Source organism: Centruroides sculpturatus, unplaced genomic scaffold (assembly GCF_000671375.1).
Source record: "Centruroides sculpturatus isolate CEXI.00-Female unplaced genomic scaffold, Cexi_2.0 scaffold11, whole genome shotgun sequence".
Lineage (NCBI taxonomy): Eukaryota > Metazoa > Arthropoda > Arachnida > Scorpiones > Buthidae > Centruroides > Centruroides sculpturatus.
In genome coordinates, this window is record NW_019384501.1 from 491,676 (window position 1) to 505,952 (window position 14,277).

At 25.5% G+C, this 14,277-nt stretch overlaps 1 protein-coding gene across 1 annotated transcript; it reads left to right on the top strand.

Moving 5' to 3' along the window:
• Positions 1-3,072: 3,072 nt before the first annotated feature.
• Positions 3,073-4,439, top strand: LOC111622046 (adhesion G protein-coupled receptor E2-like). Its single transcript, XM_023364357.1, has one exon. The coding sequence runs from the start codon at positions 3,223-3,225 to the stop codon at positions 4,234-4,236; it is 1,014 nt and encodes a 337-aa protein (XP_023220125.1). The 5' UTR covers positions 3,073-3,222; the 3' UTR covers positions 4,237-4,439.
• The last annotated feature ends 9,838 nt before the right edge of the window (positions 4,440-14,277 follow it).

The window sequence follows — 14,277 nt, forward strand, 5'->3', positions numbered from 1 at the left end:
GTCCTTTTAATCTCTTGTTATAATGCCAAGGGATGTTCGAGTAACATCCCTTGCCAGCGTTTTTAATACAGTACTTCTCCATTTTGTTCAAATCTCTCATCCATTTCATCTTCGTCTTCCTTTCTCCGGTATCTTTCTTCAGATTTTTAAATTAAATTTATAATAATATTTTTAAAAAAAAATATTTCAATTTATTATTATTTTAAAACTTTCCAATTTTTTTAAACTTTTTAAAATTATTGGTAAGTTTCTCGTAATTAATAATATTAATATTAAGTACTCGAATTAAAAACAATTATTATTCCTTGTTGGATTATATAATTAAAGCGAATTAATTACATTTTTAATATAATTAATTTAAATATTTTTAAAAACCGTAATATAAAATTATGCAGGAATGATTGGCATTTCATTTACATTTTTAAATATAAAAATTAATTGCATTTTTCAACGTTAAAAATGTAATTAATTTGCATGTTTTTTTTACGGTATTAAATTCTTTTCGTAGGTGATTAATCCTTAAAATTTAACAACTTGTTAACAACAATTGAATAAATTAATATATTTTTAATTTATTTAATTTAAAATATACGCTCTCCATCTCAAGTTAGTAATAGCTTGCCCCTGTACATCATGCTTTTCCTATAACAACAGAGTCGTGCCGGTCATCTGTCTAACCCCTTCCGGGGTAAAGATTTCAATTGAAACAACGTGATTCTCGGTCTGGAATGGAAGTTCATATACAGTTAATCGGGGTCATCTGCCCGTAAGGTTTCCATGTCTTTTCTCGACTTGCATATATTAATATCTAACATCGCTCTCGAGATTAAGGAAGAACAGTCAATAGACAGACAGACAGTGAAAATTCCCACATATCTCGGATATATCAGGCTCTGTCCCACACTACCCGGTCGACTTATTGTGGATCCGGTCGAAGCCAAACTGGATATGATTAATAAATAAGTTCCTCTCACGGAAACAACATAACAACATAACGGAAACAAATAAAAAAGACTCCGATGTAGTGAACAATTTCTTTGACAGAGGGTGCAATTCGTGAGGACTTTCTACGGCGAAACTGGCCCCTATTTAGGCGCTAGACACGTAAAAAAACCGGAAAACTCCACGTGTTAGATTATTAGTTAGGTGCGAACCCACGATCAGTGTTAATGGTTGCATTCACTCGGCCACATATGAGTTCTCAGGGAAAAATTATTTAAACAAGCAAATATATATATATATATATAGATCAGATATAAAATTTTAATAATAAAAAATAGAACTTCTTTCATTGGGAATTACCTAAAAAGATCTACATTCTAATTCCACTTTCATATTAATATTTAATTATTAATGTTCATATCTTCCATTCATAACCTTGACATTTAACGTTATTATTAATGTAAAACTTTCTATGACACCATTTATATTGATTATCATTAAATAAAACATAATCTAAATTTTTCTAAGAAATTAAAGTAATATAATTATTCATATAAAATTTATTTAATTAATACTTATGATAAGTTTTACTTCTTTAACTTTCTAAATATTCAAAAATAATAACCTGATATAAGACAAAATTATAACGAATTTTCTATATTTAGATATTCATATTGTTGAATCATGAATTCATAATTCCTAATTTAAAATTAGGATTTTTTAATCTACAATTCTAGTTCATTTATCTAAAAAAAGGGGGGGATATATATTAGATTTAACAAATTTGATTAATGTTTTATATTGAAAATTATCCTTATTTCTAGAATAAATATAGGTTAACCGTCATAAATAATGCAATGAACTCATTAATGTAATGGCACAAACTTCATCACTCCCTTAAGCGAGGAACAGCTGTCACGAAAGCAATTTCCAAGCAGAAATCCTATGAAAACTCCTTAAAATATTTAATGAGAATATAATTTTAGATATTATATGATTTATTTAATTTAAATTTAAGAAAATTGTAATTATGTAAATGAAAATTTATTTTTATTTAAGTCATTTAATATCATAAAATTAAATGTTTCTAATTTTATTTTCTCGTTTAAATTAATTATAATTATATTTTTACGACTATTTAAATACGAGACAATGCAAAAAACAAGCATAAAAATTATTTAATTATAACAATAAAACAATATCGATTAATAATAATCAACACATGGGCGATCTTCCAAAAGGGAGAGAGGAGACCATCTTAAGAGAAACTAGATATAGTAGTGTAAAAATATGCTATTTACACTACTATATGTTGTAATTGTGTATTAAAGCTGTACAATACTAAAATTTTACATAATAAATTTGTAATTTATTACGCATAAAATTTCCATAAATTACAAGTATTAATATAATATAATTTCAAAATGTTTGATCTTTGTTTGTTTATTTGTTTGGTAACATCTGTTCGGTGACACAACACGACATATTGTGTTTCTGAAAAGGAGGAAACTTTATATTACTCACAGTGCATCGATTCTAATTTAAAATATTTTACAATTGAAAAGTTTCTAAAACTTTAAATTAGAAAATATTCAATGTCAATTACAGTCGATCCCCCTATAAGATCATTGATTTTTCCGTTTTATCTGAATTACATGTTGTACGAGTCACTTAGATTTTACAAATACGTGTGCCGGGCTGTGAACGGCTCACATATTTGTAAAATCTAAGTGACTCGTACAACATGGGAATTCATATAAAACGAAATAATCAACAGTGTTATATGGGGGGATCGACTGTATACAATTAAAAATTAGAACTAATTTACAATATTTACAAATTGATGTTAAAATATAAAAAAAAATCGTTATAAAAATGTTACTTTTATAATTGAAAGTAAAAATTTTTCGAAAAATAATAGATTAATTTACTTAAATTTAATATTAAACGTGTAAAATAACATTTGAAATTCGAGTTATTTATAAATGTATTAAATGTTTAAATTGTGTGATTAATAATTTTGTATTCATTGCAAGTCGCATGCTCTCTCTTAAGAGTTAAATGCGCATGCTTGACGTCTATCCAAGGGTGAGCAAACGGTCTCGAGCTACACTCGCCTTTAAGAGAAGATCGAGTGAAGTGCTCCCGATATTCCCTACAACGTGCACGTGGATTCCGATATTTTCCAATTCGAATTTATACTTCAGGTAATGTGTCTGAATATATTTAACTTAGAAACTTTTATTTAATCGACCAAAAAGAAAAAGAAAAAAAAAAATAATGGCCGACGTGTTTGCCGTTAGTCTACACGCGTTTGCCGAAGATAATACCCACCGGATATCTAGGACTAACCACTCTGGTCCAACCGAGTTAGGAGCTGGAACTTCCGGTTTGTTATCTTTACTGACTGTGATTGGTACCAGTTTGTCAATAGTGGGGGTGGTTCTTACATTCATCACGTACAGTCTCTTCTCTGACTTGAGAACTTTGAGCGGTAATTCTCTACTTAATCTTTTGGCTGCTCTCTTTTTATCTCACTTACTCTCCGTTATCGGCGTAGAAAGATCTCAAGATCACAACTTATGTCTGACCATGGCTTTTCTTTTACATTATCTTTGGCTGGCGGTACACTTTTGGGTGACGTCTATGGCTTGGGATATGTATCGTACGTTTCGAGATAACATCAATTTAAAACCGAGCACCCTGAATGAATCGCAGAAATCTTTATTACGTTGTGCTCTGTTTTCGTGGGGTGTGCCACTTGTTTTTGTGGGATTATCTGCCGTTTTACATTTTAAGACACACTTAGACGATTTGCCAATTGTGAAAGATACTTGTTGGATTGTTGGCCCCGGTTCTCTCATCTATGCTTTCGCTATACCCGCGGGCCTGTTATGTATCTTTGACATCATGTATTTTTGTAAAACAGCGATTGTTATACATCAAACTGTGGGCTTACAGATGAATAGAAAAACTAAGAATAAAATGAGGAAGAGAAGATATTTACAACTTTGCTTATATTCAAAATTGGTCATACTACTTGTGGCAACTTGGTTCTCTTGCGTTATGGCGCAACTAACGAATCAAATATCTCTTTGGTACGTATTCACGCTACTGATATCGCTTCAAGGATTCTTTGTCGCCCTTTCTTACAGTTGTAATTCACGAGTATTTCGTCTTTATGGAAAAAATTTTCGATCTGGAAAATCGTCTTCCGGATATGGAACATCGGAATTATCCCAGTCCACGAGTTTGACTTTATTGACATGGCAACCATCTCCAGATTCTGTTTAAATGTACCAACAAATATCAACTTTACGTATCAATAATCAACAACATTATCAAAATTTTATTAATATTAAAAACCATTGCGTTTATGTGTAATTATACCGTAGGATTAAGAAGGAAAAAGAAAAAAAAACGTTAAATGCTGTTTATTTTGTGTAGGAAATAAGTAAATAAACATATATACATATATAGATTATTTATTGTTTAAAGATGTATATATATATTTTATAAATATGTAATTTTTCTGATCATATCAAGTTATTTTAAATGACATACGTGTATGATACCGTTATGTTTTCCCTAATAAAATTCACAAGCATATCCTAAAAGGTGTGTTAATATATATAATTATATAAAATTTAAATACATAATTTAAAAGTTTAACTATATTCAAGTACTAAGAACTTCATCTCTAACATACGTGGTGTGCCAGATTTTCTTCTTTCGTATCGCACTTCAGACAACAAATTAAATATTTTTATTAAAAAATTATATAAACTCGAGCCAAATATTAATCTTTATTTATAAAACTCAAATAATCTCCTCCATCTTTAAGTATATACAATAGAAGATTTATTGTACGTAAGTGATAATAGTTAATTTTATTGCTAATCATTGCAATATTCTTGATCCTCCAAGGCATTTGTATGCACAATAATTTCGAGAATAATTGGAAATTTCTTTTTTACTTTTTATACTGCTAGATATTTGCTTATATTCAATAACAATTCTTATTTAACTAAATAAAAAGATAAAAAATCATTATCTTATTCAGAATATTTATTTATTTTAAACAGTCGTATAGTAGTAATATAATAAATATTAAATTAAGTATAAATATAACTTATTTATTAAGAAATAAAATTAATTTTTTTATTTAGTTATTAATTTTTATTAATACATAAACCTTATTATTTACGAAGTTTAATTGCTTGTGAATATCAATAAAACTATTCAAAATTAAATCTTTTTTTATCAATTAAAAATAAAATTCTCTGTTAATTAACTGTCTTTTGGGTTACTTTATTATATAAGTGTATTACGTAATCTTTCAATTAAAAAAAAATATATTCCTGAAATCTATTGTATTACCTTTAGAAACTCTTCACTATTTACCTGATAAGGAGAGTTATAAAAATAAATTTATATAACTTTAAAGGAAATATAACACTATTTTTTATTATCTACAAGTAATTCTTTTATTACATAACACATATTTTATTTTTCTTACATTCATCATAAAATAATGTTTTTGATAAAAAAAAAAATTATCATAATTGAATATCAGAATGCTATTTCTGTATAATTTAACAATCAAAACAATTTATTTGAAAGAAAAATAAGCAAAATAAACAATAAATAAATCTTTAAAGTATGTATCTTCGTGTAATACTCAAGCAATTTACCGTGAAATCAGTCTAAAAATAACAAGAGTAATTTTGACAACAGCTGACACCCTCCCCCAGTAATAAAAAAAAAAAAATCGTTATTATCTAAGATATATCAAACGTAATTTTTTTAAGTTAAGAAAATAAAGAAAAACATAATAAATTTTTCCATTTAAAACTGTTTTTCTTATCACATTTGTTCTCGTTTAATTAAATGATTTGTGTGAAAACTTCAACACCTTTATTTAATTTTTTTGTACAAATTAATCGTGGCACTCATAAACAAAACAATTTTTTTTTATATCATAAAAAAATTTAGAATATAATATAGTATTAAAAGATTCATCGATCCAGCTGACTGATTTTTCTTTATTATATCATTTAACCTTATAAAAAGAGCTATCAGTATGAGTTATCTAGATTGTGACGAAAGTAGATAGAAGTGATGATATTGACCTTCTAATTCTTCTAATTCTCTTTAGTAATTTAATATAATTCCCTCTTTTATATATATATATATATATAAAAGAATAAATAAAAAGTTAGAAGAGTCAAAAAATCAATAGAAAAGAAGAAAACAAAGTAAAATCAATTAAGAAATCGATAACAATTTGTAAAGTATACCATTAATTTCTTTAAAATTTTAGTGAAATTTGAGATAATACTTTAAAAAAATATATTAAAATAAATCGATTTTTTATGATAATTACTCTATTATCTTAAAGTTTTTAAAGTAATTTTTTTTGTGTTCGTCGTTCATTAAGTCACTCCTATTACTCGTAAATCAAACAATATTTACCTAATACTTCAGATATATTGTAATTGCTGGAATAATTTTGTAATTTTAGAGAATGTATTCTGTTAGTTGTATATTCGCTTTAACAGTCGATAATTACTAGAATCGTCACGGGAGATGTTAAAGATGTAAATGAGAAACAAAACAGGAATAATACTTTTGCTATTTGTGTCCTGTCAGAAATTGAGAAACTTTACTAATTTACAAAAGAATATATCTATTTTTTTTTTTTTAATTAATACTCGATTTTAGAAATTAAAATTTTATAAAAGGGCGTATACGTGTTACAATTTATCGCCTAGTCAGCTTTACAATAATGGGATTACTCTCTTTTGTCATATGTCTTCTCATTGGGGAATGGATATTTAATTATTGGATAGTATCAGTTAGTTATACCTTTTAAGGATAGGTTTTGATGGTTTTGTCTATATTAAAAATGACACCCCCATCTGGATAAAACTTCGTAAAATTGAGTTATTAGTTGATTATGTTAATATATAATTCAGGTATTTTTTTAAATATTAAATTAATATGTAATTCGGGAGTTTTCTATAACCCACCAATTATTTGAGAAATTAAGTTTAATTTAATACGATTTATTTTATATATCCCTAGCAATCTTGTATAAAATGATGCGATTTTAGGCACTTTCTTTTACTCTTTCCACTCTGTGGACTCTGCGGGTTCGATGAGAGCCACAACGGGATGACAAAGTAGAAGGAATGGACCCCGAATTCATCCTGGATCCTCCAGAGAGGCAAGCTGACGTCTTAATAGCCTTAATGGCTAGGTACAGTATGTACACATGTTCTTTTAATATAAGTTTTGGATATCCAAAACAAACTATTTTTTGTCTTCATTTTTTAATTAAAGTTCTAACTCCTTCCAGAAAGTAATATTTACTTTTATATATAGCCGTTACATGTTATAAGAAGCGCCTAATGAATACATATTACTAATATATATGTATTACATAATCCAGTGCCGGATTTAGACTTATTGTACCTTAAGTTATAACATGTAATATGTCTTTTCTTCCAAAATTTACAAGTGTGAAGATCTAAACAGTACCCCTGTGAAGTCTTAAGCTGTAACACGTATAACCTGGCTCTTCATAATACACAGAACGATCCATAAACTCCGTTACCTAAAATTAAAATGATTTCTATAAATTTATAATGTATTAAAATGCTATAAATTTTAAACCATGCTGGTAATTTATATTATTGTTATTTCAAAAGGAAATATTGTTCATTATTTTCGAAAATATTTATAATTCAAAAGTATATTATATAAGATATCCCTAGACGAAAGTAAGCATTGAAATTCAGTAGGAGTAGCAAGGATAATGTTGTAAATAACCACTAAACTTATCCGTCCAGGATATTGAACACCTAGCAAAGTAATGACAGTCGAACAATACTCGGATAAGCACCATTTCGATCGAGAGGTAACGGTTCTTGTTGCTAGATTTACTCATTCTAGCAACACTTCAGAAATCTAAGTCCCTTTATTGAACACGATGAATTATTTAACGAATCTAAAGAAAAATAAAATAAAAATAAAAAATTCTTTAACGTATGAATTTCTATTTTAGATAGATATTTGGTGATTTTATTGAACAAAAAAAAATTCAGTTCAACATATTAAAAAAGCAATATAAAAGCATTTATATCACGTATAAGATTCCTTTAGTAATCTTTTACTTTAAAGAATTTTTAATATAGAAAAAATTCATTTAAAAATATTTTCGTATTAATTACATATTTAAATTAGAAAATTAAAGAAATTTTAATTAATTTTTTTTAAAAAAAATTAAACTTAAATTTTGTGATTAATAATGCAATTTTAATTAATATATAAATTGATTTTTCTTTTGGGCTTATTGTACTGTATAAGTATAGTCGTGTGTTACAATATGTGTGAGAGAGCCCAAAAGTCAATTAACGATAATAAAGCCTTAATTGTTCTCTTATTAAAACCCTTAATTTTTTTTATAATATAACTTTAAATAATTTTAAAAAAATAATAAAAAAAAAGAATTTAGAAAAAATTATACCTGAAACATTCATGATATTCCCAAGTGATAACGTAATAATTAAAAAAAATCAAGTAGTAAAATGCAAAAGAAACATTCCTAAATTATCTAAAAGTATAAATTTTTCTGCATATAAATGCATGTAAATTTAGAAAATTTATTTATAAATGTCATTTGTTCATTTGTTATTTGAACTTTTGTTACTATAGTAACTTTGTTTAGTAGATAAGTTAGATAGAAACAAAGCATTATCTCTATTTCAATTAATAATATAATTATTAATATTTTAATAAAATTTTATANGAATCAAAAAGGAGATTTCAGGGAAAGAATGTTAGGAAAGAAATTGGAAAAAATATTTCATAAAAAAATTAAGAAAGAAAATTTCAGGGAAAAATAAGGAAAAAGTATTCTTTAGAAAGAATTAGAAATAGAGATTTCACATTCTCTCCTATGATTGTTTATCTTTAAATTTCTATCTCGCCTATGATATCTTTTGCTATTTTATATATCTATAGATTATAATTAATTAATTAACTTATTCAGAAATTGTTTAATTACATAATAAGTCTAATACAGTTAACAGTTTATAGTAGTAGAATCTTAATCTAATACTGCATACTTTATATTAAAAAAATTTAATTTTATAAGTTAAAACTTTAGAAAATAAAAATTAAAGATTATTTTTTTGTGGAAGGGGGAAATATTTTAAGTGAAAAATCGAATTTCATAGGAATAAAGTCATAAACGAGTGTAGGACATAACCATTTCTATACAGGATATAGAAAACTATCGATCAAACTTGGTTCAATGTCATTTTTATTTCATCCTTTTTAATATTTATCGCTATTCTCCATATAAAATGATTAATTCTCGACTTAAAATTTTTTTCTTTTAATATTTCTAAGTTTATAAATGTCCTTTAATTTCTTATTATTATTTTGATCGAATTAAATCCTTACTTAAATATTTTTTTGTTCATATATTAATTTTTATTTCAACAAAAATATTGTTTATAGAACACGAATGTTTAAAAATATATGAATTAAATGATATTTTAAATATATTTTTATCTAATATTTAAAGAAAAGTACAGTATAAGCTAAAATACTAATTTATAAAGTCAATTTAATGGTTAGAATATCATTCAGTATTTTTCTTGCTTTGTTGTAAAATATACTTTTTGTAATAAATTAAAAAGTAAAGTGAAATAAAAGAAAATTATTCTTTAACGATAAAATTAAACGATTTTCATTTAACTTGGTTCTTGAGATTAACGAAGGACAGGCAAACAGACGGACGATAGTAGGAATGTATAGGTCTATTACAACCAAAGACAGCCTTGTCTTATTAAAAGTAAGCAAATATATGTTTATAATAAAACAAAACAAGTATAGAAGTAGTAAAGATAAACAGAAAAATAGAACAAAATAAAGCAAAATATATAAAGAATATCATTATTACAAAATGAACAATAATAAAAAAATATTATAAATTAAGCAAAATAAATCATTAAATTAAACCATGAGCTAGTAAAATATATAACAGGTTAAATATGAATTTATTTAAGGTATTTAAAGAGAACAAAGGATCCATCACTTGGAATATTTATTGAAAATTTAATAAATCAACTCTCTTATTCAAATTCAACTGATTTAATATATTCTTGTTCATCTCAACTATCTGACAATATGATTAAATTTAATTTCTTTTTCCTTTGTTTTTTTTTTTCAAAATAATCTCAACAATCTCGACTTGTCACTTCATATACTAAACATAAGCAGAATTTAATAATAATAATTTACTTTACTTTACTCACAAATATTATTATATGTAAAATTTAATAAAATTAAATTTAATTTTAATCTAAAATAACTTTAATTTTTATCAATTTAATTAAGGAAAAAAATATATATATAGAAATATATATGTAATTAGGGATATAATTTAATGAAAATAATATATGATATTTACATTTAAATTTATCGGATGGAATGCATTCAAAATTTTAAAATTTAAACATTTATGACGTAATATATGAGTGGAAAACTAAGAATACAATCGTAGTGACATATTTAATTTAATGGTAACGTAACAAACAGCTGATTGATGTCAAGTAAAAGCTTTAATGAAGAGGAAACATTGATTTTATCTGACAAGAAAGGGGAAGGAATGGGAGAAGAAAAGTTTTTACTCGTAATTATGGTTGCTTTTCTATACACACACATATATATAATCTTATCTAGCATCGATTTATTTAGATTTTTTTTGAAGTTAAAGTGTATAGGAATCTTGTTTAAAAGTTTTTTCAAGTAAACTATATAACAGGTTTCTAAAAATAGCATTTTTTTTTATAAAGAAAACTCAAATTTGATGGCTTAGAATATAGTCGTTAGATGAAGAGTATTTACAGGAAAAAATAAATAAATAAGCTAAAATTTTTTAAAATTTAAATTAAAATTCGATTTTAAATAAAGATATGTAATACAGAAGATGTTTTAAATAACATTTAATGCAGGTAATGAGGTTTTTAATTAATTTAATAATAATATTTGACATCTCAAGAAAACAACATATATATATATAAATGGACGTGTGTGTCCCTATATTTCACTTTTTAGCCAAAACTACACATCACACATGAATGGTGTTTGTATGTGGTAGTAGCCCCAAGTCTCCATTCGTGCACTATGGTGGTTGAGTCTCGATAGCTATAAGGGTGCGTGAGATATGGGGTTTAAAGTGGTTGACTTCGAAGATGTGTAACAATGGAAGTGTCAACAATGGAAGTGTTAACAATAGAAGTGTTAAGAATGGAAATGTTAACAATGGAAGTGTTGAGTAACAAAGGAAGTGTTAATATAAAGCGGCATGCAAGATTTACAGGTGGTTTTTTTGCGTTTTTGCGGGTCCTTGCAGTTAGATTCTGGATTACTTAGAAAAACAGTCTTTTATATATATAAAAAAACTATATTACATACAAATAAAAACCCAGCGAAGCGGAGCCTTGCAGCTAGTTTAAAATAATTTTATTAATAAGTGTATAACTTATCATTTTTAATTTATTTTTATAGAAATATAAATTTAAATATCTAATTAAGGAGATTAGAAATTTCGATTATTTTACATATTTTTATCAAGAAAATAAATTCTATAATTTTATTAAATTAAACAGAAAAAAAAGAGAAGAAAAATTTTGTTTATTAATTTTTAATTACTTCTAAAAATTATTAAATAATGATGATAAATATTAATTATCGGTTAACTGCTTTAATTAAATTTGATCTTAATTTCAGTATTTTATTATTATTTTTATTTTTTATAAGCTAATTATTCATTTAAAAAGAAAAAAAAAATTTAGTTTAAAACGAATTTTCTTTACTTATTTTAAACAAAAAATAATAATAATAATTAATAATAATGAAGCCTTTAAAATAAAATATATATATAATTGCTCTTTCAATTTTATAAAATATATTTTATGTATTAAAATATGTATATTGGTAGCAGCTTTATTTTCCAAGAAAAAAATTAATCACAGAGCAGATGAGATTTTTTATTTTTTACATAAGAATTTTATACGGAATTCAATCGAATATCAACATTTTTTATGGTTTTATATGAATTATTTTAAATAAAATAATAATTCCTTCCACGATTTCGGTTATAAACGATGCATTTTTAAAAGAATCTTTATTAAAGAAAGGTGAAACTAAAATGATTTATGTACAACAATGTGAAGATCTTATCGTCAATATATCTTCTGGTTTGTATCAGAATAACAGGACATTCTTCATAACTGATATATCTTTTACTTGACTAAATAATCGATAAAATAACCCAAGACATTTTCTTACTTGTTTCGAATAAGAAAAACACGATAAAAATTCTGATAAAATTCCATGTAAATTGTTGAAATATTTTTCCTTTTCTTTAAATTATATAAGAAAATATTCCACTGAGGGATGTGGCATTTCTTAATTCTCTATTACAGATGAATTCACTTAACACAGTATTTCGTTAGTTAACAGAAATCTCTAAGAGAGAAACATTTTTTTTTGTTTCTAAAATAATATTTTAGAGAGAAAATTCAAATTAAAATTGACAGAAACACATTACTCACCCGAAATAAAACATAAATATATAATAACGTTTCAAAAAATTAAAAAAAAAAGTTATTTTTCTGTTCTATAGAACGATTTTAATGGACGTATGAATGCTTTTATATATACAGTAGAACCTCGATTATCCGGACCGCTATTATCCGGATTTTCGATTATCCGGATTGTTCAAAATAAACAAAAATTTTACGAATTTGCTGATTTGCACTTGGCGAATTACGACACTGTTTATGTACACTGTTTATGCATAACATTTTTTGTTTCAACAACGTCTCACTTGGCACAGTGGTCGTAAACTCTTAAATATATTTTGCGTCGTAATAAAAATATAACTTCACATACGTATTTATAAATAATTTATATTCAAATTACATCATTTCTATGACCAAGGGCGGCGTAAGGCATGGACGACGTGGGCCACCGCCTATGCCTCGCGGTCCGAAGGGCCTCGCGCCTCGAAGGTTTATGCATTACTTAAAAGCCGCGAACGCGACGAAAAAATTTTACTCGTCATAAAACGATAAATAGTTTGTCAAATTTTTATTCATAAAAATGCAGTTTCAACTGCTTTTTATTTTATAAAATCCGTATTCTTGAGCCGCCAGAGGGTCTTTTAAACAATAACTAGTCTGTTAGTGCTGGTCAATAGTAGTCCAAATTCAATACGAACGTTTGTTTCTTGAAAATTTGATCACGATTTAAATACAGTATTTATTTTTAATATTATCGATATGTCATGGAAAAGAAAACGTGTTGTATTATCAATAAAAGACAAATTAAAGTATTTGTTTCGATTATCCGGATTTTTCCTTATCCGGACTATCTTCATCCCCAATCAGTCCGGATAATCGAGGTTCTACTGTATATATTTTTAATGAATTATAGCTTTCATTTAATTGTGAAAGTCGCTATTGTATACACAGGATAAAAGTTCTGACTTCCAATTTATTTTCTATATCACTTTTTTCTTTTTATATAACTTTTTTTCTTAACTTTTTCATCTTGGCTTTATTTATTTTTATTTTATCAACTATTTTGATCTGTATTTTTCCATTGATCCTTTCATCTATACTTTCTGGTTGTCACAGTTTTCTCATTTTATATATATAAAATCTTATACTTTGATTCTTTATCTTTATTTCTTTTACTCATTTTGCATAGCCTCATTACCTTCTTATGATCTCTTCTACTTTTTTTTTTCTACATTTCCTCTTATTTCTTTTAATTTCTTTTATTATTGTTGACTTAATATCTTATTCCTATTCATTTCTACAATTTTTTTTTCACTTATTACTTTTTTTCTTTATATTTTATCTCGAATTTCTCATTTTTCTCCCATTTATTTCCTACATTTTCTGTTCTCTTTACTCATTTTTCTCGTTAGTTTCTCTTAATTTATCCTACTTTTTTAAAGATTAATAATTTAACAAATGTTTTTTTGGCTTCATTCTTTTATAAATTACGCAATTTTATCCCAGTTTTTTCCCCCTAATGTTATTTAATACCTTTCAAAACATTTTTTACGTGTCAAAACATGATGACAGAATGTATAAAAAGGAACGAATTTTTATCCAGAGTCTGTCAATTTTCTTTAAAAATAACATTTATAACTTTTATTAATACTTGAAGGAAAGGTTTATTTTAAAAAATACATTTCTAAAATGTTAAAAAAAAAATAATATATATTAAATTTCACTAGCATTT